This window comes from Aotus nancymaae, unplaced genomic scaffold (genome assembly GCF_030222135.1).
Source record: "Aotus nancymaae isolate 86718 unplaced genomic scaffold, 86718_ANA_hifiasm-v0.15.2.pri h1tg000193l, whole genome shotgun sequence".
NCBI classification, from domain to species: Eukaryota; Metazoa; Chordata; class Mammalia; order Primates; family Aotidae; genus Aotus; species Aotus nancymaae.
Window position 1 is genome coordinate 884841 of NW_026988608.1, and position 23620 is coordinate 908460.

Here is a 23620-nt window from a genome sequence, read left to right on the forward strand (position 1 = left end):
CCCCTTCTCCCCATAGTCTCCTCTGGCACAGTGGCCCCCGCAGCCCCGTCCCCTTCTCCCCATAGTCTCCTCTGGCACAGTGGCCCCCACAGCCCCGTCCCCTTCTCCCCATCGTCTCCTCTGGCACAGAGGTCCCCGCAGCCCCGTCCCCTTCTCCCCATAGTCTCCTCCGGCACAGCGGCCCCCACAGCCCCGTCCCCTTCTCCCCATAGTCTCCTCTGGCACAGCGGCCCCCACAGCCCCGTCCCCTTCTCCCTGCCCTCCTCCGGCACAGTGACCCCACAGCCCCTGATATCCACCACCCACCAATGCCTCTCACTGATGCCCACCACCCACCGAGGGGATCCTCCTGGGTGCAGCTCTAGGGCTGTGGATTCCCAGGCATGAGGCCCTTCTTTGCCTGCCCCCACCCCAAGTGCTCCCTGCTCCCCTCCCTAAGTGCTCCCACCCATGCTCAAGAAGCCAAATGCCAAGCTCTGCATGCTGGGGGCGCTGAAGCCAGCCAGCCCTTCCCACACACTCCACGTTCTTCCCCTGCGCTCTGGACCCACTGCTGATGTTAAGAAGCGCCCTGGCAGACGGAAGTGTGAACCTCTGAATATATGTGTTCTTCTCTCTGTTTCAATGCTGTTCTCTTTGTCATCACTATTCTGAAGCTTCACTCCGATCTAGGTGTAGGTTTATTTTTATATATCCTGCTCTGTACCCAAATTGTGCTCAGGAATTAAATTTTTAAAAATGTCCCCTTATCACTTGCAACACTGCTCCCCATTGCTTCTTTCTGGAATTTATATTGGGTGTATCTGAGCCTCTTAATAGTCTTATGTCTTTTAACTGATCTTTCCTATAAAAATAAAAAACATACAACCAACCAACCAAATAAAAATCTTTGTCTGTCTTGCTATGTTCAGACCAACTCCTTAATGACATCGTCTAATTCCCTGATTCTCTCTTTGACCACATCTAGACTAGAATCTGTTCTGTAATTTCTAATCCAGAATGTTTAATGTTTCCACAGGCTCTTCTTCATATTCTCTTTTCTTGTTTTATTTCTGTTTTAGTTCAATGATATCATTTTTAATGAATCCTATCCTTTCATTTATCTCTTTGAGCAATTTAAACTTACTTGAAAATCCGTCAGCTTTTTCCAAGAAATCAACTTTATTTGGTGCGAATCTGTATTCTGGTGTCTGCTTGTCTATAGATGTGCTTGGCTTGCGGTCTCCTGGGGAGTGAGCTGCGTCCCCCTCGCACGTGCGGTTCCATGGCTGCCCCACCCAGCACCATAAAAGGTCTGGGCTCCCTGCTCCCCAGTGATGCTGAGGCACCTACAGATGTGCCTCAGGGTCCACAGGTGGCTCTGGCCTTCCTCCTTCTGGGGCTGGTCCTTCTTCCCTCACCTGTAAAGTCCTAGGCCCCAGGTAAACAGACTTTCTGAAAAGCAATAGGCTTTATTTTTCAGAGCAGTTTTAGGCTTACAGAGGCACTGAGCAGAAGGTAGTGAGTTCCCAGACCCTCCTCCCGGCCTGGACACGCACTTGGATGCTAGGCTGTGGCTCTGCCTGTTGAGGAGAATCCGTCCTCACACCACAGCTGGCTCTGGTAGTGAGCCCAGCTCCCCTGCTGCGCTCAGGCTGCCCTGCTTGCTGAACAACAGGGGCTATGCCAAAGCTCCTGGAGGCTGGCCAAGGCGTCCCCAGGCTCCTAGTCCGGCTGCTGCGCAGCACCATGCCCAGACAACCCGGGGAGCTCTATGGCGGGATGGCGGGCCCCCTGCGGGCTGCACAGACACTCGTGTCTGATGCCAAACATGTCCGCCTCCTTTCTCAGGGAGGCCATTTGCCCTGGGGAGGGTCTGTGTTCATTTCCTGTAGGTATCTGTGTCTTCCATGGAAACACACCAGTGGGAAGCTGAGCTGTGGGGAGAAGTGGGTGCTGGTGTCACAGTGGGCTCCAGGCTCCCGCCAGCAGTGCAGCTGGCCAGAACACCCCCTGTGTGTGGGCGCCCAGCAGGAGGGAGGGAGTCCAAGCCCCAACGTGTGGGCTCGGCAGGGAGCCTGTAGGCTGCTCCTAAGCAACACCAGCAGGACACCCGCCTCCAGACTCCCGCTCGCGCCCCGCCACTCCCCCAAGCCCACAGTCGCCCTTGTGTAAACGTGCACCTTGCCCCTCCAAGCATCCCATGGTCCACTTCCCTGGTGCAGGTGCTGTCCACTTTCCCTGCTGGGACAGCCCATGAGGCTGGGGTCCCGGTCCTGCTGGACCCAGAGCCCCAGAGTGCATCGTGGAACGAGAGCAGAGGTGCTCCGTGGCGTGCGGAGGCAGGCGCTTCCCACGCGCGGCAGAGCTGTACCCGGGCACCGCCCATCCTGCCTCCAGATAGGCAGTAGGGCCTGGGATACGGGGCACAGCACCGCCCTGCCCACATGCCTGTGAATTGTGACAGGTGTAGCAGAGACCAGAAACTGAGCACACACAGGTTTTTACCTAGAATTTGCTATAACAACAGTTTTACTCCCATTAAAAATGGAAGACATTTGTAAACTTTTGAATCAAAATTAATTATTTCTCTCCTGAGTTTTTAATTACTTGTGTTAATTAAAGTATGTGTGTGCTGGATATACGCGCACGCGCGCTGTGTGTGTGCTGGATATACGCGCACGGGCGCTGTGTGTGTGCTGGATATACGTGCACGTGCGCACATCTGGGTTTTTTAGATGTTTAAGTTTTCCACAGTAATGGGGGATTCTTTGCAATGTTAATTAATAGACTGAATAAATGAAATGAGACTGTGTTATTTATGAATAACAGAAATTGGTTATAACCATAATTTTAGGATTCTAACTAGATTTAACATGTTTAACTTGCAAATGAATCTCAGAAGATTGAACAGTACATTACAGCCACATATGTTCTAAAGCATTTGAGGAAACAAGTTCCTTCTGAGATCAGCTCATCAGAGCAGGGTCCAGACTCGGTTTCTAAGGATGTTACAGTGTGAACGAACGAAGCCACAGCCCACTACGCCCAGACCCTCCCGTGGCTGTGGCTGCACGTGCGGTCACATCCTTGGGTTTAGGCTGGGACGCGCGGTGCAGGGAGAGTCCTCACAAAGAGTGTCCCACGCACCCCTCAGCGGCCCCGCCGGCCCTCGGGACAGGCACCGCCCTCATTGCCCCGGTGAGGAACGGGGGCCTGAAGACTGCCAGCTCTTTGGAGGAAGAAGCAGAGTCGGAACCCCCATCCTAATTCCTGCACCGAAGCTCCCGCTTTCTGACCCCTCGCTCCCCTGGCTGGCCAAGCCTAGCATGCAGCCAGGGCGGGGTGGGGTGGCCCAAGAGGAAGGCACTCCCCAGACTCATCAGCAGGTGCAGGGGCCCCTCCTAGAGACCACGCCCCCACGGGCACACCCGAGCACCCTTGCCCTAGGTGAACACGCCCCATGCCCCACGACACCCTCCAGTGCAGGGCCGGGAGATGAGGGGAGGCAGAGAAGGGGGTCTCAGCCACCATTCGCATGCTCAGGACTCAGGAAGACCCCAGAAGCTTCTGGATGTACACGCTTGTTGCTCAGGCCACGGCAAATGGAAGCAGAGAGTGTACGGGCGGGGCTGGGGGGTCTCCTCACCCCAGGCTGTGTGCAGGAACGTTCTGGCCACTGGCCACCTCAGGAGCCCGCAGATGGGACGGCCACAGCTCTGCACTCCTGAGGCGGCCGCCCCCTGGCCCATGTCAGCTCCTCTGCTCCCAGAGAGGTTTTCATCTCAGAAATGACACCCACGTCACACGGGGGTGGGGGCACATCCTTCACCAGACAACATGAAGTCTCTCTCAGGCCCCTGTTAATAGGGTTCCTTCAGCCGGCAGATGGATAGCGAACCCAGCCGGTTTCATCTACTAAAAGACAGCATAAATCGCCGAGGAGAAAAGAGAGGCTGCGGGGAGGTTATCACCACCCAGCCCTCACGCCGAAGGCCCGCTTGGAGCATTAGTGGAATTAATTCATCTTTCATAAGAGCTTGCAGCCGGCCCTGTGATCTATGGTAACAACCAATTTCTCACTGCGGGCAAAAGGAAAAAAATGACCCGCCCTGATCGACTACACAAATCTGCTTTTTAAAAATGGCCTCACATTATCTGGAGTGTGGCTCCCAGAGGCATCATTTGAAATTCATAGCAAGCCAAAAGCATCCATAAATCAGCAGATAAAGTTTTGTTAGTTTCTGTGTGGTGGCGGTAATTATCTGAGACTGCATTATGCCCCCATCAGGGTAATTACATTTAGATTACCCTTAAGTGACGGTAATAAAAGAAAGAGAAATCAGTCTGAAACTAGTTCCTTCCTCCAAAATGTGCTCAAACAAAGCAAGAGGTCGGGCGCAGAGGCCCAGAGGGAGGGGCGGGCCGGCCAGGCTGCCAGGCCCCACCTGTGTCTTTCCGTCCCTCCCTCCTCCCTCCCGCAGGGACACGGGTGCCACACAGGCTCTGTGAGAGTAAAGGCCCACACTGTGGACCGAACTTGAGGAGCTTACAGCTTTTAGAGTAAGAGTTTCCTTTTGTTAATTTACCAGGAGAAGAGGGAACGGCTGAGAACATTTTCAGGTCACATCGGAGCAGACACATGGGTCCTGGGAGGATTTCTAAGACGGTGACGTGGCAGGGCTGCCCTCACCCACAGCAAGATCTCTGCCCAGGGCAGGGTCTGACCCCCCGTCCCAGCCACCAGCAGCCACACGGATCTGCTGAGCAGCTGAGCACCAGGCTGCAGACGGCAACACACTTCTCCCAGCGGAGAGACGGGTCCACACAGACACTCGGCGCCTTCTCCTCCCAGGAATCGTCCACTTTCCAGAATGTGCCTTCCCCTCTGCCTGTGGACACAACACTGCAGTCCCGGAGCCAGGTCCCTTGCAGGCAGGAAGGGCCTGGACCCAGGCTGGGGGCTGGGGTTCCTGTACAAACCCAGGCTGAGGCTGTTCTTCCGGGGGGAAGGGGCAGCTCCCCATGAGATGGCCCCCACAGACCCAGGCCAGCAGGCCCCTAGTATCACAGAGGACTCAGAGTGCTGGTCTCCGGGACCGAGGCCAGGGGCCACACCCAGACCCCTGCCTCCAAAGGGTGGCAAAGTCACAGCAGAGGCCCCCAGACCTTGCCCAGCGTCAGCCTGAGCCCCCAGCCTCAGCTCCCCACTTGCTGGGTGCAGGAGAACAGCCTGAGGTGTGGGTACTCAGACCTTGCCCAGCGTCAGCCTGGGCCCCCAGCCTCAGCTGCCCACTTGCTGGGTGCAGGAGAACAGCCTGAGGTGTGGGTGCAAACAGGAGCCCCTCGGAAGGAGGTCCCGCAGGTCAGAGCACAGGGCTGCTGCGGGGCGGGGTGGGGCAGGGTGGGGCTGCGCTGAGGGAGGAGGGGTCAGGAGCCTGCGCAGCTGCCTGGAGTGTCTGTTCCTTGCTAAGGACCCACTGCCCCCGAGCTTCCCACCCTGGCTGACCCCTGCAGCCTCTGGACCCTCAGGACATGCCTCGGCCCATCCCCAGGGGCTACAGGGCTCCCTCTGGACTCTCCTATCCCACCCAGGGTAGACGGGACCCAGTGAATACGCAGACACCAGGTGAGGCAGGGACAGCCCAGCAGCACCTGGTCGGGCCACAGCCCTGGACGGCAGTGTAGCCGCAGGGGTCCCGAGGCGAGGTGCCAGGTCGCAGAGCCCCGCTTGGACCAGCCCGGGCCGCCCGCAGCAGCTCTCCTCATGTCGTTAGGTGGCAGCGCCTGGCCCTGCCCAGCCCAGGCCCCGCCAGCCCCCATGCCTCCCACACAGGGCCCTGAGTCTATCTCTGGTCACTCTGAGATGAGAGCCTTGGGTGGGCTCAAGAGAGGCCCAGAGTTCAGCTCACAGGCTCTCCAGGGGAACCACGGCCCCACCTGCCCTTCCGAGGGGCCTGCACCACAGACAGCCCCTTCAGGGAAGGCTCTTGTGGCCCAGGGACGTGACTATGCACAGAGAAGGCCACGGAGCTTTCCTGCATGTCCTTTTCCAACCGCAGACACCCGGAGTAGAGGGAGGTGAGCAGGCGGTGCCAGAAGCGGGACCAAGGACGGGGCGCCGGCCCACTGACACGGTGTCCTTGGCTGAGGGAAGATGGACGAGGAGGCTGAGCCACAGGGTGACAGGAGCACCCCATCCCTCACAGGGCGGCCACAGTCCCTTACTCAAGGTGGGGGCCATAAAGCAAGTTGATAAAGTTGTGGCCTTGCTAGGAGTCAGCTCCGCAGCCGCCTCGGCGGGCACAGCCCTTGTGGAGACAGGGCTGCAGAGCGATCCTTCCTGGGGCTGCGCAGCCACGCCCCAGAAAGAGCTCCTATATCACAGCCCGGAGGCACCCAAACCTGCGCCCAGCTGCCAGCTCTTCTGTCTCAGTGCCCGGCCACTTCCAGCCACGGTGTCCACACCCCGCTGTGATGCAGCGGATGGTGAAGGGCAAAGCAGCACACACTGCCTCAACCGGTTAACTACGTAGCCAGGGAGCCGCCCACAGTGCTGCGCGTGAGGTGTACCAGAGATCACGTGCACTCCGCAGCAGCTGCACACACACGGCTCGGCATAAGTGCGTGGCCGCCCGGAGGAAACACACCAACACCTTATCAACACTGCATCTGGGAGGGAGACGACAAACGCCTTCCACACATTCTGATTCTAAACTCTCCGTGTGGCGCAGGCGTAACTGCTGGGTGCTGCTGCTCACAGCCTGGCACGGCCACCAAGGCTGATCTGACACGGGACCGTGTCCCACGCTCACACCACAGGCACACGCAACCGACCAGCCCGACCCTCTCACAACCGGGCGTGCGGGAGACCCCAGGTGCACGCCAGGAGAGCTGAATGATTTTCCTACATCTTGGGGAAGCTTCTTTTGCCTGGTTATGAGGATTCAGGAATTCGCTGACTGTTGTGGTGCGGATGCCTTGGAGTCTCACTGCCCTGACGTGAGGCAGCCCAGCCCAGTCACAGGCGTCTGGACGCCCAGGAAGACAGATTATCCGAGGTAACAACAGGCAGCTTGACCAGCAACAGCGCAATGTGGAAATCACGTGTTCGATGCCACTTCTGACTGGCTCGCTCTGGGAAGTAAGCGCATTGGTGCAAAGGCCTCGCCACGTACCTCGGGGAAGTAGTCCTGCGGAAACTTCTCCTTCTCCAGCATGGGCGTGCTCTCTAAGGTGTCGGAGTAGATCTCTTTGCCAGTGACCTTTTTATATTTCTTGGCTGGAAGAGACCAGAAGAACGAGGTGACTGTCCCATCGCTGAGCCCCATCCAGCCAGCCTGGAGCATGGCATGTTTCCGTCCCACCCCCGCCCCCTGTGCAGCATGATGGGGAACAAGGGATGCCCCCAGGAGGAGGCCCGGATGAGGGGGCCGACCCCGAACACACCAGGCGGGCGGCTGCTCCAAGCCTGTGGCTCATAAATTCCCCTTCCACGACCTGGAATTTGACACTCCACTCCATTATCCCCTGAGAGCTCCCGGCCTGCAGATTTACAGGAGCTAATTGGCATCCTCTTTTAAACCCGTGAATATATTTAAGAGGGCTGTAGAATTACCATTCACTCAGACCTTCACATGAATTTATTTAATAACATTGATTTCCTCCCCATTTCCAGCGTCCATCACTCATATTCCAGGGAGGAGGTTTATGTACCACGGAGAGAGGGGTAGCTCATGGCAGGGCACCTTCCAGGCGGGCTTTGCCAATGGTGCATGGCATCTCCCCCTAGAGCCCCCCACGGATAGCCCCGGCCCAGGGACACAGGCCCCCGTAGACAGGGCTGCTCTCGCTACCGTTCACAGCCAGGCTGCCGCCTTTTGAATGGACAGGCAGCTCCGCACCCACAGTGGGGTGTGATCAAAGATGGCAGGGATGGGATCCATTCCTCAAACTCCTGCTGGACCCAGCGGGCAAGTGGCTGCTGACCTCTTTGCAAGATGCCACAGGATGGCTCCTGGGCCACTGAGGTGATGCTCCTCGGTCTCAAGGAGGTTCCCGGAGACCACTTTGGAGCAGTGTGTTGTGAGCCACAGGCAGCTCCAACCTGCCGTTTCTGGGGTGTTATCCACCCAACTGCGGCAAGAGGGACAGAGGGGGCAACCTGAGGACTGTGGCACCATGGGCCAAGGTGCTGGCTCGACACTAGGGTGGCCAGGAGTCCCAGGCAAAAACAGAGTGCTGTGGTCTTGGCCAACCCTGAGTGCCATGACCTGACCTAGCCCTGAGTGCTGTGGTCTGGCCTGGCCCTGGGTGCTGAGGTCTGACCTGGCCCTGGGTGCTGAGGTCTGGCCTGGCCCTGGGTGCTGCAGTCTGACTTGGCCCTGGGTGCTGAGGTCTGGCCTGGCCCTGGGTTCTGCAGTCTGACCTGGCCCTGAGTGCTGAGGTCTGACCCGGCCCTGGGTGCTGCTGTCTGACCTGGCCCTGAGTGCTGAGGTCTGACCCGGCCCTGGGTGCTGCTGTCTGACCCGGCCCTGGGTGCTGCTGTCTGACCCGGCCCTGGGTGCTGCAGTCTGACCTGGCCCTGAGTGCTGCTGTCTGGCCTGGCCCTGGGTGCTGCGGTCTGACACGGAGCCAAGTCCTGAGACAGCTCAAGCACATTTAGTCCTGAGCCCTTGCTCAGAGATTTTCCCACCCTCACAGTCATCACTGGGCAATCACAGGTTCTTCTCATTCAGGAGACAAACCCCATTTGCATATCTAGAGGCTGGTACCCTGTAACAGGAAGGCAGTAGGTACAGAGAGTTCTCAGCCACTCCCCCAGCCTGCACGCAGCACCCCATTACCAGCAGCCGGCACGAGGGTGGCCCGTGCCTCACAGCTAAGAAGCCAGCGTTCAAGCGTGACTACCTGAAGGCTGAAGTTCACTTTAGGGATGGCTGACGGCGCTGCACATTCTACAGGGATCGACACACGCATGATGTCACATGTCCACGACTGCGGTGGCCTCACTGCCTAAAATCCTCGGCATGCCACCCAGCCCCCCCACAACCCACCCCACACAGCCCCCACGATCCTTCACCGTCCACAGCTCTGCGCTTTCCGGAGCGTCACAGCTGGAATCACACACTGCAGCCTTTCCAGGTTGGCTTCTTTCATTCATAGCAGGCGGGTCAGGTTCCTCCATGTCTTCTTGCGGCTAAAGCTCATTTCTTTTTATTGCCAGTAATGTCCCGTGGCACTGACATGCCCACTGTCTGCTTGCCCATTCACCTACAAGGCGGGATAGCAAGTCTTGAAGTCGGGAAGTGCGGTCTCTGACTGCTCTTCTTCAAAACTCTGGGCTATTTCCACGTGACCCTTACAGTCAGTGTGCCAGCAGGCGTGATACCCCTGCTGGCGCTGTGTTGACCCTTACGGTCAGTGTGCCAGCAGGTGTGATACCCCTTGCCGGCGCTGTGTTGACCCTTACAGTCAGTGTGCCAGCAGGTGTGATACCCCCTTGCCGGCGCTGTGTTGACCCTTACAGTCAGTGTGCCAGCAGGTGTGATACCCCCTTGCCGGCGCTGTGTTGACCCTTACAGTCAGTGTGCCAGCAGGTGTGATACCCCTTGCCGGCGCTGTGTTGACCCTTACAGTCAGTGTGCCAGCAGGTGTGATACCCCCTTGCCGGCGCTGTGTTGACCCTTACAGTCAGTGTGCCAGCAGGAGTGATACCCCTTGCCGGTGCTGTGTTGACCCTTACAGTCAGTGTGCCAGCAGGAGTGATACCCCTTGCCGGTGCTGAGTTGACCCTTACAGTCAGTGTGCCAGCAGGCGTGATACCCCCTGCCGGTGCTGAGTTGACCCTTACAGTCAGTGTGCCAGCAGGCGTGATACCCCCTGCCGGCGCTGTGTTGACCCTTACAGTCAGTGTGCCAGCAGGAGTGATACCCCTTGCCGGCGCTGAGTTGACCCTTACAGTCAGTGTGCCAGCAGGAGTGATACCCCTTGCCGGTGCTGTGTTGACCCTTACAGTCAGTGTGCCAGCAGGAGTGATACCCCTTGCCGGTGCTGAGTTGACCCTTACAGTCAGTGTGCCAGCAGGAGTGATACCCCTTGCCGGTGCTGAGTTGACCCTTACAGTCAGTGTGCCAGCAGGAGTGATACCCCTTGCCGGCGCTGTGTTGACCCTTACAGTCAGTGTGCCAGCAGGAGTGATACCCCTTGCCGGCACTGAGTTGACCCTTACAGTCAGTGTGCCAGCAGGAGTGATACCCCTTGCCGGTGCTGTGTTGACCCTTACAGTCAGTGTGCCAGCAGGAGTGATACCCCTTGCCGGTGCTGAGTTGACCCTTACAGTCAGTGTGCCAGCAGGCGTGATACCCCCTGCCGGTGCTGAGTTGACCCTTACAGTCAGTGTGCCAGCAGGCGTGATACCCCCTGCCGGCGCTGTGTTGACCCTTACAGTCAGTGTGCCAGCAGGAGTGATACCCCTTGCCGGCGCTGAGTTGACCCTTACAGTCAGTGTGCCAGCAGGAGTGATACCCCTTGCCGGCGCTGTGTTGACCCTTACAGTCAGTGTGCCAGCAGGAGTGATACCCCTTGCCGGCGCTGAGTTGACCCTTACAGTCAGTGTGCCAGCAGGCGTGATACCCCTTGCCGGCGCTGTGTTGACCCTTACAGTCAGTGTGCCAGCAGGAGTGATACCCCTTGCCGGCGCTGAGTTGACCCTTACAGTCAGTGTGCCAGCAGGAGTGATACCCCTTGCCGGCGCTGTGTTGACCCTTACAGTCAGTGTGCCAGCAGGCGTGATACCCCCTGCCGGCGCTGTGTTGACCCTTACAGTCAGTGTGCCAGCAGGAGTGATACCCCTTGCCGGCGCTGAGTTGACCCTTACAGTCAGTGTGCCAGCAGGAGTGATACCCCTTGCCGGCGCTGTGTTGACCCTTACAGTCAGTGTGCCAGCAGGCGTGATACCCCTTGCCGGCGCTGAGTTGACCCTTACAGTCAGTGTGCCAGCAGGCGTGATACCCCCTGCCGGCGCTGTGTTGACCCTTACAGTCAGTGTGCCAGCAGGAGTGATACCCCTTGCCGGCGCTGTGTTGACCCTTACAGTCAGTGTGCCAGCAGGAGTGATACCCCTTGCCGGCGCTGAGTTGACCCTTACAGTCAGTGTGCCAGCAGGCGTGATACCCCTTGCCGGCGCTGTGTTGACCCTTACAGTCAGTGTGCCAGCAGGAGTGATACCCCCTGCCGGCGCTGTGTTGACCCTTACAGTCAGTGTGCCAGCAGGTGTGATACCCCCTGCCGGCGCTGTGTTGACCCTTACAGTCAGTGTGCCAGCAGGCGTGATACCCCTTGCCGGCGCTGTGTTGACCCTTACAGTCAGTGTGCCAGCAGGAGTGATACCCCCTGCCGGCGCTGTGTTGACCCTTACAGTCAGTGTGCCAGCAGGAGTGATACCCCTTGCCGGCGCTGTGTTGACCCTTACAGTCAGTGTGCCAGCAGGAGTGATACCCCTTGCCGGCGCTGTGTTGACCCTTACAGTCAGTGTGCCAGCAGGCGTGATACCCCTTGCCGGTGCTGAGTTGACCCTTACAGTCAGTGTGCCAGCAGGCGTGATACCCCCTGCCGGCGCTGTGTTGACCCTTACAGTCAGTGTGCCAGCAGGAGTGATACCCCTTGCCGGCGCTGAGTTGACCATTACAGTCAGTGTGCCAGCAGGAGTGATACCCCTTGCCGGCGCTGTGTTGACCCTTACAGTCAGTGTGCCAGCAGGAGTGATACCCCCTTGCCGGCGCTGTGTTGACCCTTACAGTCAGTGTGCCAGCAGGTGTGATACCCCCTTGCCGGCGCTGTGTTGACCCTTACAGTCAGTGTGCCAGCAGGAGTGATACCCCTTGCCGGCGCTGTGTTGACCCTTACAGTCAGTGTGCCAGCAGGAGTGATACCCCTTGCCGGCGCTGAGTTGACCCTTACAGTCAGTGTGCCAGCAGGCGTGATACCCCTTGCCGGCGCTGTGTTGACCCTTACAGTCAGTGTGCCAGCAGGCGTGATACCCCTTGCCGGCGCTGTGTTGACCCTTACAGTCAGTGTGCCAGCAGGAGTGATACCCCTTGCCGGCGCTGAGTTGACCCTTACAGTCAGTGTGCCAGCAGGCGTGATACCCCTTGCCGGCGCTGTGTTGACCCTTACAGTCAGTGTGCCAGCAGGCGTGATACCCCTTGCCGGCGCTGTGTTGACCCTTACAGTCAGTGTGCCAGCAGGAGTGATACCCCTTGCCGGCGCTGAGTTGACCCTTACAGTCAGTGTGCCAGCAGGCGTGATACCCCCTGCCGGCGCTGTGTTGACCCTTACAGTCAGTGTGCCAGCAGGAGTGATACCCCTTGCCGGCGCTGAGTTGACCCTTACAGTCAGTGTGCCAGCAGGAGTGATACCCCTTGCCGGCGCTGTGTTGACCCTTACAGTCAGTGTGCCAGCAGGAGTGATACCCCCTTGCCGGCGCTGTGTTGACCCTTACAGTCAGTGTGCCAGCAGGAGTGATACCCCTTGCCGGCGCTGTGTTGACCCTTACAGTCAGTGTGCCAGCAGGAGTGATACCCCTTGCCGGCGCTGAGTTGACCCTTACAGTCAGTGTGCCAGCAGGCGTGATACCCCTTGCCGGCGCTGTGTTGACCCTTACAGTCAGTGTGCCAGCAGGCGTGATACCCCTTGCCGGCGCTGTGTTGACCCTTACAGTCAGTGTGCCAGCAGGAGTGATACCCCTTGCCGGCGCTGAGTTGACCCTTACAGTCAGTGTGCCAGCAGGAGTGATACCCCTTGCCGGCGCTGTGTTGACCCTTACAGTCAGTGTGCCAGCAGGAGTGATACCCCTTGCCGGCGCTGAGTTGACCCTTACAGTCAGTGTGCCAGCAGGCGTGATACCCCTTGCCGGCGCTGTGTTGACCCTTACAGTCAGTGTGCCAGCAGGCGTGATACCCCTTGCCGGCGCTGAGTTGACCCTTACAGTCAGTGTGCCAGCAGGAGTGATACCCCTTGCCGGCGCTGTGTTGACCCTTACAGTCAGTGTGCCAGCAGGAGTGATACCCCTTGCCGGCGCTGAGTTGACCCTTACAGTCAGTGTGCCAGCAGGCGTGATACCCCTTGCCGGCGCTGTGTTGACCCTTACAGTCAGTGTGCCAGCAGGCGTGATACCCCCTGCCGGCGCTGTGTTGACCCTTACAGTCAGTGTGCCAGCAGGCGTGATACCCCTTGCCGGCGCTGAGTTGACCCTTACAGTCAGTGTGCCAGCAGGAGTGATACCCCTTGCCGGCGCTGAGTTGACCCTTACAGTCAGTGTGCCAGCAGGCGTGATACCCCTTGCCGGCGCTGTGTTGACCCTTACAGTCAGTGTGCCAGCAGGAGTGATACCCCCTGCCGGCGCTGTGTTGACCCTTACAGTCAGTGTGCCAGCAGGCGTGATACCCCTTGCCGGCGCTGTGTTGACCCTTACAGTCAGTGTGCCAGCAGGCGTGATACCCCCTGCCGGCGCTGTGTTGACCCTTACAGTCAGTGTGCCAGCAGGCGTGATACCCCTTGCCGGCGCTGTGTTGAATCTACAGCTCAGCTTGGGAAGAGCTGAACCCTGGACAGTGCTGGGCTTTCCCATCTGTCTTAGCCCAGGGACAGCTGCAACAAAACAGGCTGTGTGCTTTGTAAACAAAATGCATGTCTTTCTCACAGTTTTGGGGGGTGGGAAGTCCAAGGTCAGGGTGCTGGGAGATGAGGTTCTGGTGAGGGCCTGCTCCTCACAGACGGTGCCGTCTGCATGTCCTCATGTGTGGGAAGGGACAAACGAGCTCCCAGCCTCTTTCATAAGGGCTCCTATCCCATTTAGGAGGACTCTGACTCACGCTCTAATTAGCCTCCCAAGGCCACACCTCATGACACCATCACCGTAGGGGACAGGGGTCAGCAGATGGACCTGGGAGGGCACCTGCTTTCCAGCCATAGCACTACCCACAAAGACGAAATCTCTCTCCCTTTATCTAGATATTCTCTGATTTCTTTAATCAGAGTTTTATAGTTTTCCTCAGAGATTTTGTATGTAATTTGTTAGATTTATTCCTAAGTACTGCCTTTTGGTGTGTGCTTAAGACCTGTTCATTGCTGCAATGTAGGAAAGCAGCTGACTCTATGAGCTTCGCATCCTGCAGTGCTGCTAGCTTTGTGTGCTGCTGCTGACTCTTTGAGATTCCTGACATAATCACATCATCTGAGAACAAAAAGAGTTCTAACTCCCATCACCCCATCAATATGGCTTTTATTTCCTTTTCTTGTCTTATTACATTATCTAAGATTTTCAGGAAGATGTTGAAGAGAAGTAGGAGAGGGGGCATCCTTGCCTTGTTCCCGATCTTAGAAGAAAAGCTTCTAATTTCTCATTAAGTGTGGTATTCAGTGTAGGATTTTTGGAGCTTTTCTTTGTCAAGTTGAGGAAGTTCCCCTCTATTCCTCGTTTGCTGGGAGCTTTTCTTTTTAATTATGAAGAGATGTGGAGATTGTGCAATGCTTTTTCTGTATCTGTTCTATGATCATGTGATTTTCCTTCTTTGCCTGTTGCTGTGATGGATTACACTAATTGATTTTTTAAATGCTGAACCAGCCCGTATGCCTGGAGTAAATCTCAGTTGGTCTTAATATATATAACTGACTGTTAAGAATTTTGTTGAGCATTTTTGTTTACAGTTCACAGTTTTCCTTCTTTGTAGTATCTTTATCTGGTTTTACTATTAGGGCAATGCTGGCCTCATAGAATGATTTAGGATGTTTATCCTCTGCTTGTATTTTCTGGAAGAGATTGTAGAGAAATGGTATAACTTCTTCCTTAAATGCTTGATAGAATTCACCAGTGAAACCATCTGGGTCTGGTGCTTTTTTTTTAGAAGGTTATTAATTACTGATTCAATTTTGTTAATAGTTACAGACCTGTTCACATTATCAAGTAATCTGATAAGGTACAAACTTAGATAATCGACTTTAGATCTTTCTGCTTTTCTAATATACGCATTTGATGCTATAAATTAATATGGCTCCCCCAGCTTTCCTTTGATTCGTGTTAGATCAGTATACTCTCCTCCACCCCTTATCTGTTGGTCTTTAGGTGTTCATATGTTTTAAATGGGCTTCTAGAAGACAGCACACAGTTGGGTATCTTTTTGAAAATCCACCCTGACAGTCTCTGCCCTTTAACTGGCATATTTAGACCATTCATATTTAAAGGGATCACTGATAGAGCTGCAGTAATAGCTGCATGTTTGCCAGTGTTCTTTTGTTGCCTTTGTTCTTTGTATCTTTAGCGTCTCCCTTTCTATTTCTGCCTTCTCTGGCTTTTAGTGGACATTGTATATGGTTCCATTATCTCGCTTCTCTTAACATATCAAGTATACTTCTTTTTAAAAAAAATTTTAGTGGTTGCCATAGAGTTTGCAATATACATGCACAACTAATCCAAGTCCACGTTTAAATAAGGCTGCATTCCTTAAAGCGACAGTACAGGTTTCCTGGAACAGAGCACCCCACGCCTCCCTCACGTCCTTTCCGTTACACATTCCCCTTATGCATAAGCTGCAGTTAACCAACACATGGCTGCTGATATGACTGAAAAGTTATCTGCTAGATCAATTAAGGGTAAGGAAAATCAATTTCATTTTGTCTTCACTTACTTCCCTCTAACGCTTATTTCCTTTAGGTAAAGCAGAGTTTCTGGCCTACGTCGTATTTCCTTCTGTTGAAGAACTTCTTTTAGCATTTCCTGCAAGGCAGGTCTATTGGCAACAAATTACTTCAATTTTTGCTTATTTGACAAAGCTAATTTATCCTTCACTTTTGAAGAATAATTTTTTCTGAACATAGAATTCGAGTTTGATTTTTTTCTCCTTATAATGCTTTAAATATTTCACATCACTCTCTTCCTTCTTGCATGGTTTCTGAAAAAAGGTCCAGTGTAATTCTCATCTTTTTCCCTTCACAGGTAAGGAATCGCTCACCTCTAAGGAGTCTCCTGGATTCTTTCAAGCTTTTCTCTTTCCGTTGACTTTTTGCAGTTTGCATACAACGTGGCCTGGGGTGGACTTTCTGGCTTTTCCCTGCTCGGTGTTGGCATTCGCCGAGCTTTCTGGATCTGTGGTTTGGTGTCTGTTAAAAATTTTGGAAAATTCTAAAGTATTACTAGGTTAAATTCTCCTTCTGTTCCTTTCCTTCTAGTCCTGCCGGGGTTCCCCTTACAAGCGGCAGCTGCGGAGGCTGTCCCACAGGTCTCGGCCATTTTCTTCGGTTTCCAGACCTATTCTTACTCCTCCTTGCTTTTCAGTTGGTGAAGTTTCCAGCACGTACCTTCCAGCTTGCTGAGCCTTCCTTCGGCCACCTCTAGGCTGCTGATGAGCCGCTGTTTCGTTTCCGGCATGTTTCTGAGCGGGCCCTGCTGCCCACTCCTCATGCTGTTCTTGTCAGTTTTGCTGCGGGGAGGGCCCTGGGGAAAGTTTTGCTACAGTGAAGTGTGTATCTCATGTATAGGTTTAAACACACTGTAGGTTCACCAGCCACTTCATGACTGATTTAACTTAGTAGTAAAATACATATTCGAATGGTTACTGAAAAACAGAGAACGTCTAAGGATCTGGAGCTTGGTGAGGCTTGATGTACAAACTCCTTGTGCCAACTTCCGACGGCACACGTGGCATCCGAGTGCCCCCTCTCCCTACTCTCGCGGCAGCTCCGTGCCAGAGCACATAGCGAAGAGCGCCACCAGCCGGCTCCTGCGATTCTGTGTGGCTGTTCCTGCCACGGGCCTCCTAGGAGGGCTCGGATGCTAGAATTTAGAAGGATCTGAAGATCTTCAGGTAACAGGGCAGTGAGAGATCATTCTGCGGGCCAGAATCTTGCTCTAATCGCCCAGGAAGTCACCACTCAAGCAACTGAGATAAGACTGCCGCACAGTCTCCTAAGAGGCTCCGTCTCCCGAGGGAGCACACGTGGCATCTGAACCCGATGACGTTGTTAGTGGCTCTCCACAGCTGCTACAATGCACAGAGCACTTCAGATGGCTGTGACCTGCTCCGGAGGCTGTGTGGGGCTCCAGGACTCACACACACGGCAAACAGGAGCATCGGATGGGAAGCCATCACACAGACATCGCACAGACCACGTGGGCATGCGTGGAAGCGCCACACCCTGCGTAACTCCCTCGCCTGTCCCCGACACAGAAATGAACAGGAGCGGGCAGCTTGTGTCAGGAGTGTCTCAGGGCCAGTCTTTTCCGTGAAGACACACAGCATGTGCCCATCAAACGGGGACATTGTTCACAGCACAGAGGACTGTTCCTACCCGTTCTTGTTTCTGAAACACGCAACTCTCTCACTAGGCTTTTCACTTTCTCACACTGGATGAGAACACAGATACTAATTCTTCCTTAGACTCTAGGAAAGCCACATCCCCATCAGAGCCGCGCCAGGGAGCCCATGTGGGATGGCCAAGGGGCCTCCCATACAGGTCCAGGAGACCCCGGGAGTGACCACTGGCCAGTGGCTCAAAACACCCAGCCCACAGTGGCTGCTCACAGAGACAGGGCAGCAGGGGCCTGGGGAAGCCAGACACCGGGAGGGGCGGGTGCCGAGACGGAATCCCGAAGACGGCACGCAGTCTTACCTTTAAAGTCAAATTGGTAGATGTTTTTTAAGGATTCATGAAGAAAATAAAAGCTTCCTAGTGCCTGCAGAGCAAAAAGAGAAATCAAATGAGAAACTGGTTCTGGGAATATTTCTAAAGCATTGTTTTTAACAATAAATAAAATAAGCTATTTTAAACTAGCTAGATCAAGAGCTAACCAGTTGTAATTTAATCACAGTCACTGAGGCACAAGACGCCCAGCACAGGTAAGCTGCCAACACCCACACTCCACCAAGCTCAAGGCATGTGGTGAGCCGTGCAGTGGGCACTGGCTCCAGCAGGGGGCAGGTCCCGCGGGCCGGGCGTCGAGTGGACCAGACCCTCCCAGCGCCGACATTCGCCTCTGTCCTGGGGCCTGTAGCCCCCTAGCATCAGCTCCACTGCACCCGGCCCCACCCTGCCCCATTGCCCCAGGAGCTGCCAGTATCTCCCACTCACAAATCAGCCCAGCAGGTGCAGACCACAGGGATCTCTGTTCTCCACCCCAGAGAAGGCAGAAGTACGGGGCCAGACGCCACACGGTTGACGGACACCACACGACAGTTACTTGTTGATCTGAAGTGTCACATGCTGGTTTCTACATTTGAACCTGTATATACGTGCATGCAGTGTGTGCGTACTGACGTGTGTGTCATTCCTGTGTATTTTTTTCTTTTGCTAAATCTGGGGCTTGGTATAACTCTGGGGTTGTAGTGGCAGCGATCAAACGGTACAACTCACCAGCTGTGCCCCAAACAGGGCGAATCTCACTGTCTATAAATTAGACCTTTGTAAACCTGACTCAGCAAACAAGCCTGTCTCACAGGAGATACCTGCGTGCCCTGCGGGTGGCAGGTGCCGGAACAAAGCAGGGCAGATTTTGAAGGGGCGAGGCCAGGTGGGCCGAAGAGGGCGCACGGGCTCAGTGCAGATGGAGGGCAGGGGCTGCCTGTGGAGAGCCCGGCTGTGAACGGTCCACACAGGCCCTCCCACAGGAAAGAGGCTCTCAGCCACTGAGGGCTCTATCCCCAGCTCCGCATTCTGAAAAGGGCCTGTCCTCAGACAGCTGAAAACGCGGGCTGCACTGCACCCTCACTGTCTGTGCGAGCCTGTGGGTAACACAGGGGCGGCGCCCAAGCATCACCTAATTCCGAGGCCCCACTTGTACACACTCGTTACATTCATGTACACACGCACGTCACACACCTGCACACACACTCATGCACTCACACTTGAGCACACACACAGGCACTCACCCACACACCTGCACACACACTTGAGCACACACACTCACAGGCACTCACCCACACACCTGCACACACACACACTTGAGCACACACAGGCACTCACCCACACACCTGCACACACACTTGAGCACACACACAGGCACTCACCCACCCACCTGCACACACGAGCACACACACTCACAGGCACTCACCCACACACCTGCACACACCCACACTTGAGCGCACACACAGGCACTCACCCACACACCTGCACACACTCACACTTGAGTGCACACAGGCACTCACCCACACACCTGCACACACTCACACTTGAGTGCACACACACTCACCCACACACCTGCACACACACGAGCACACGCACAGGCACTCACCCACACACCTGCACACACACACGAGCGCACGCACAGGCACTCACCCACACACCTGCACACACTCACACTTGAGCGCACACACAGGCACTCACCCACACACCTGCACACACACGAGCACACACACAGGCACTCACCCACACACCTGCATACACTCACACTTGAGCGCACACACAGGCACGCACCCACACACCTGCACACACTCACACTTGAGCACACACACGCACTCACCCACACCTGCACACACTCACACTTGAGCGCACACACAGGCACTCACCTACACACCTGCACACACTCACACTTGAGCACACTCACAGGCACTCACCCACACACCTGCACACACACTTGAGCACACACAGGCACTCACCCACACACCTGCACACACACACACGAGCACACACACAGGTACTCACCCACACACCTACACATACTCACACTTGAGCACACACACATGCACGCACTTGCTCACACACACACGTCACAGACTCACGCACTCACGCGCTCTTGCTCTGTTGCGGGCAGAGCCGTGACCCCACAAGCCCTCAGTCCTGAGCATGCCGGCATGAGCCTCCTGCTGAGATCTGTCCTACAGAGTTGCAGAGCTGACGTCTCTCTGAGAAAGTCAAGGACAACGTCTGAACATCACCTAATTCTGAGGCCCAAGCTTCAGGCTCTGCGGTTCCCAGGGAAATGTGCTGCTCCCTCCTGGACCACTGGTCCCTGGGGTGGCCGCCGTAGGGCAGGGCTGCAGGAGCCTGCGCCACGCTGAGGCTCAGAAGGTCGCCGCCCCCTCAGAGGCGCAGGGTGGCAGGCGCAGTGCGTGGTGAGGGGACCCCTGTTCTGGGCCTGCTGAGGGCCAAGGTTGCCAGTAACTCTGGCCCGGTCGGTCCCTGTCCACAGTGCCTGGGCCCCGGGTCAGATCTCTGGGGCCTGTCAGGCCGTCTCTGTTTTGAGGCTGATCCCCACAACACGAGAAGCCCCCTGGGGGCTGCACAGTTCCTGCTCCGGGGGCGTGTGTGCAGCACAGGGTGGGCTGGAGTGACGGTCCTGCTCCCGGGGCGTGTGTGCAGCACAGGGCGGGCCGGAGTGACAGTCCTGCTCTGGGGGCATGTGTGCGGCACAGGGTGGGCTGGGGTGATGGTGAAACCCCATCTGTACTGAAAATACAAAAATTAGCTGGGTATGGTGGCGGGCACCTGTAATCCCAGCTACCTGGGAGGCTGAGGCAGGAGGATTGCTTGAACCCAGGAGGCAGAGGTTGCAGTGAGCCAAGATCGCAACACTGCACTCCAGCCTGGGTGACAGAGAGAGACTCCATCTCAAAAAAATAGAAAATGAAAATAAAAAAGCCAGTGTTCAGCCTTTTCTTTGGCAAAATAGAGTTGAGACCCTCTTCAGCAGGAAGGTCATGAGCCACATTCAGCACAAAATCAAGAGAGGAAGCCACAGACCTGTGCCCTGTAGACCCGTGCCCCACAGACCTGTTCCCCACAGATCTGTGCCCCGTAGGCCTGTGCCCCGCAGACCTGTGCCCCACACACCTGTTCCCCACAGACCCGTGCCCCACAGACCTGTGCCCCACAGACCTGTTCCCCACAGATCTGTGCCCCGTAGGCCTGTGCCCTGTAGACCCGTTCCCTGTAGGCCTGTGCCCCGTAGGCCCATGCCCCGTAGACCCGTGCCCTGCAGACCCGTGCCCTGCAGACCCGTGCCCCACAGACCTGTGCCCCACAGACCTGTTCCCCACAGACCCATGCCCTGTAGGCCCATGCCCCGTAGGTCTGTGCCCTGTAGGCCTATGCCCCATGGATGAAACGCAACGTTCCCTTAGCCGCCATCAACCCTTCTTTACAGAGGACATCCCCTCATTTGTCTCAGCTAGAGAAAGCACTCTGAGAAAGCATAGGTAAATAAACGTTGCTGGAAACATTTAAACTATTACCTCACTGAATGTGATAAAGCTGACAGAGTATTATAAAGTTTGTAACAAATAAGTGAAAAATAAGCTGCCAATGCAGGCACAGAAACTGCAATTTATAGTCAGAAAATCCAGAATTAGCGCTAATGAGCACTGAAAGTCAGAGTTCAACCCAACTTTTTCGGTGTCTACCCTGTCCTATCAATATGGTTCAGAGCACCCAAATTTCAGAGACACCAGGACGACGGCCCAGGAGCGTGTCCAGGGACAGGAAGTCCACGGCTGGCCCAGGCTGCCGACCACAGTGCGTGTCAACAGTGTGTCTGCCACATCTCAGAATATTGACTCCTTGTCTCTTGCTAAAAACAGTTAAAATACTTTTTACATGTTTATAAACAAGACTGTAAAGAGGGCTCATTAATTCTGCATTAGTGAAATGCAGCCATTGGCTGTGATGTTTCTGCTATGACTGCCGACATGGCGGAGCCCTCCGCCCCCTGGAGGCCAAGGCGCAGCCAGGAAGCGGCCTTCACTGGACAAAGTCAAGCCCCTGGAGCACCAAGGAGTGGATCAGGTGCAGGCCACACAGAAGACACAGGCCCCTGTGAACCTGCGCCCTGGCTGGGGCTGCCCTGGTGGGACCCAAGCCTCTGCAGGCAGCCTGGGAGCTAATGGGCAATTGAGGCTCCATCACCACCCATCAGGCCCCTGCATCAACTGAAGCTCCATCACCACCCATCAGAATCCTTCACCAACTGAAGCTCCATCACCACCCATCAGAATCCTTCACCAACTGAAGCTCCATCACCACCCATCAGAATCCCACAGCAACTGAAGCTCCATCACCACCCATCAGAATCCCACAGCAACTGAAGCTCCATCACCACCCATCAGAATCCCACAGCAACTGAAGCTCCATCACCACCCATCAGAATCCCACAGCAACTGAAGCTCCATCACCACCCATCAGAATCCCACAGCAACTGAAGCTCCATCACCACCCATCAGAATCCTTCACCAACTGAAGCTCTATCACCACCCATCAGAATCCCACAGCAACTGACGCTCCATCACCACCCATCAGAATCCCACAGCAACTGAAGCTCCATCACCACCCATCAGAATCCCACAGCAACTGAAGCTCCATCACCACCCATCAGAATCCCACAGCAACTGACGCTCCATCACCACCCATCAGAATCCCACAGCAACTGACGCTCCATCACCACCCATCAGAATCCCACAGCAACTGAAGCTCCATCACCACCCATCAGAATCCTTCACCAACTGAAGCTCTATCACCACCCATCAGAATCCCACAGCAACTGACGCTCCATCACCACCCATCAGAATCCCACAGCAACTGAAGCTCCATCACCACCCATCAGAATCCCACAGCAACTGAAGCTCCATCACCACCCATCAGAATCCCACAGCAACTGAAGCTCCATCACCACCCATCAGAATCCTTCACCAACTGAAGCTCTATCACCACCCATCAGAATCCCACAGCAACTGACGCTCCATCACCACCCATCAGAATCCCACAGCAACTGAAGCTCCATCACCACCCATCAGAATCCCACAGCAACTGAAGCTCCATCACCACCCATCAGAATCCCACAGCAACTGACGCTCCATCACCACCCATCAGAATCCCACAGCAACTGACGCTCCATCACCACCCATCAGAATCCCACAGCAACTGAAGCTCCATCACCACCCATCAGAATCCTTCACCAACTGAAGCTCTATCACCACCCATCAGAATCCCACAGCAACTGACGCTCCATCACCACCCATCAGAATCCCACAGCAACTGAAGCTCCATCACCACCCATCAGAATCCCACAGCAACTGAAGCTCCATCACCACCCATCAGAATCCCACAGCAACTGACGCTCCATCACCACCCATCAGAATCCCACAGCAACTGAAGCTCCATCACCACCCATCAGAATCCTTCACCAACTGAAGCTCTATCACCACCCATCAGAATCCCACAGCAACTGACGCTCCATCACCACCCATCAGAATCCCACAGCAACTGAAGCTCCATCACCACCCATCAGAATCCCACAGCAACTGAAGCTCCATCACCACCCATCAGAATCCCACAGCAACTGAAGCTCCATCACCACCCATCAGAATCCCACAGCAACTGAAGCTCCATCACCACCCATCAGAATCCCACAGCAACTGACGCTCCATCACCACCCATCAGAATCCCACAGCAACTGACGCTCCATCACCACCCATCAGAATCCCACAGCAACTGAAGCTCCATCACCACCCATCAGATTCCTTCACCAACTGAAGCTCCATCACCACCCATCAGAATCCCACAGCAACTGACGCTCCATCACCACCCATCAGAATCCCACAGCAACTGAAGCTCCATCACCACCCATCAGAATCCCACAGCAACTGAAGCTCCATCA

General features: G+C 55.4%; 1 protein-coding gene across 4 annotated transcripts in view; it reads right to left on the reverse strand.

Moving 5' to 3' along the window:
• The window catches only part of INPP5A (inositol polyphosphate-5-phosphatase A), a 252619-nt gene that overhangs the window by 70112 nt on the left and 158887 nt on the right, over positions 1-23620 (reverse strand). For all 4 annotated transcript variants that reach the window (XM_012477499.2, XM_012477497.3, XM_012477498.1 and 1 more), the window contains exons 5-6: positions 17647-17710; positions 7158-7261 (exon numbers count right to left, since the gene is read on the reverse strand). In XM_012477499.2, coding sequence (XP_012332922.2) covers positions 7158-7261; positions 17647-17710 — 168 coding nt within the window. The remainder of the gene's footprint in view (positions 1-7157; positions 7262-17646; positions 17711-23620) is intronic.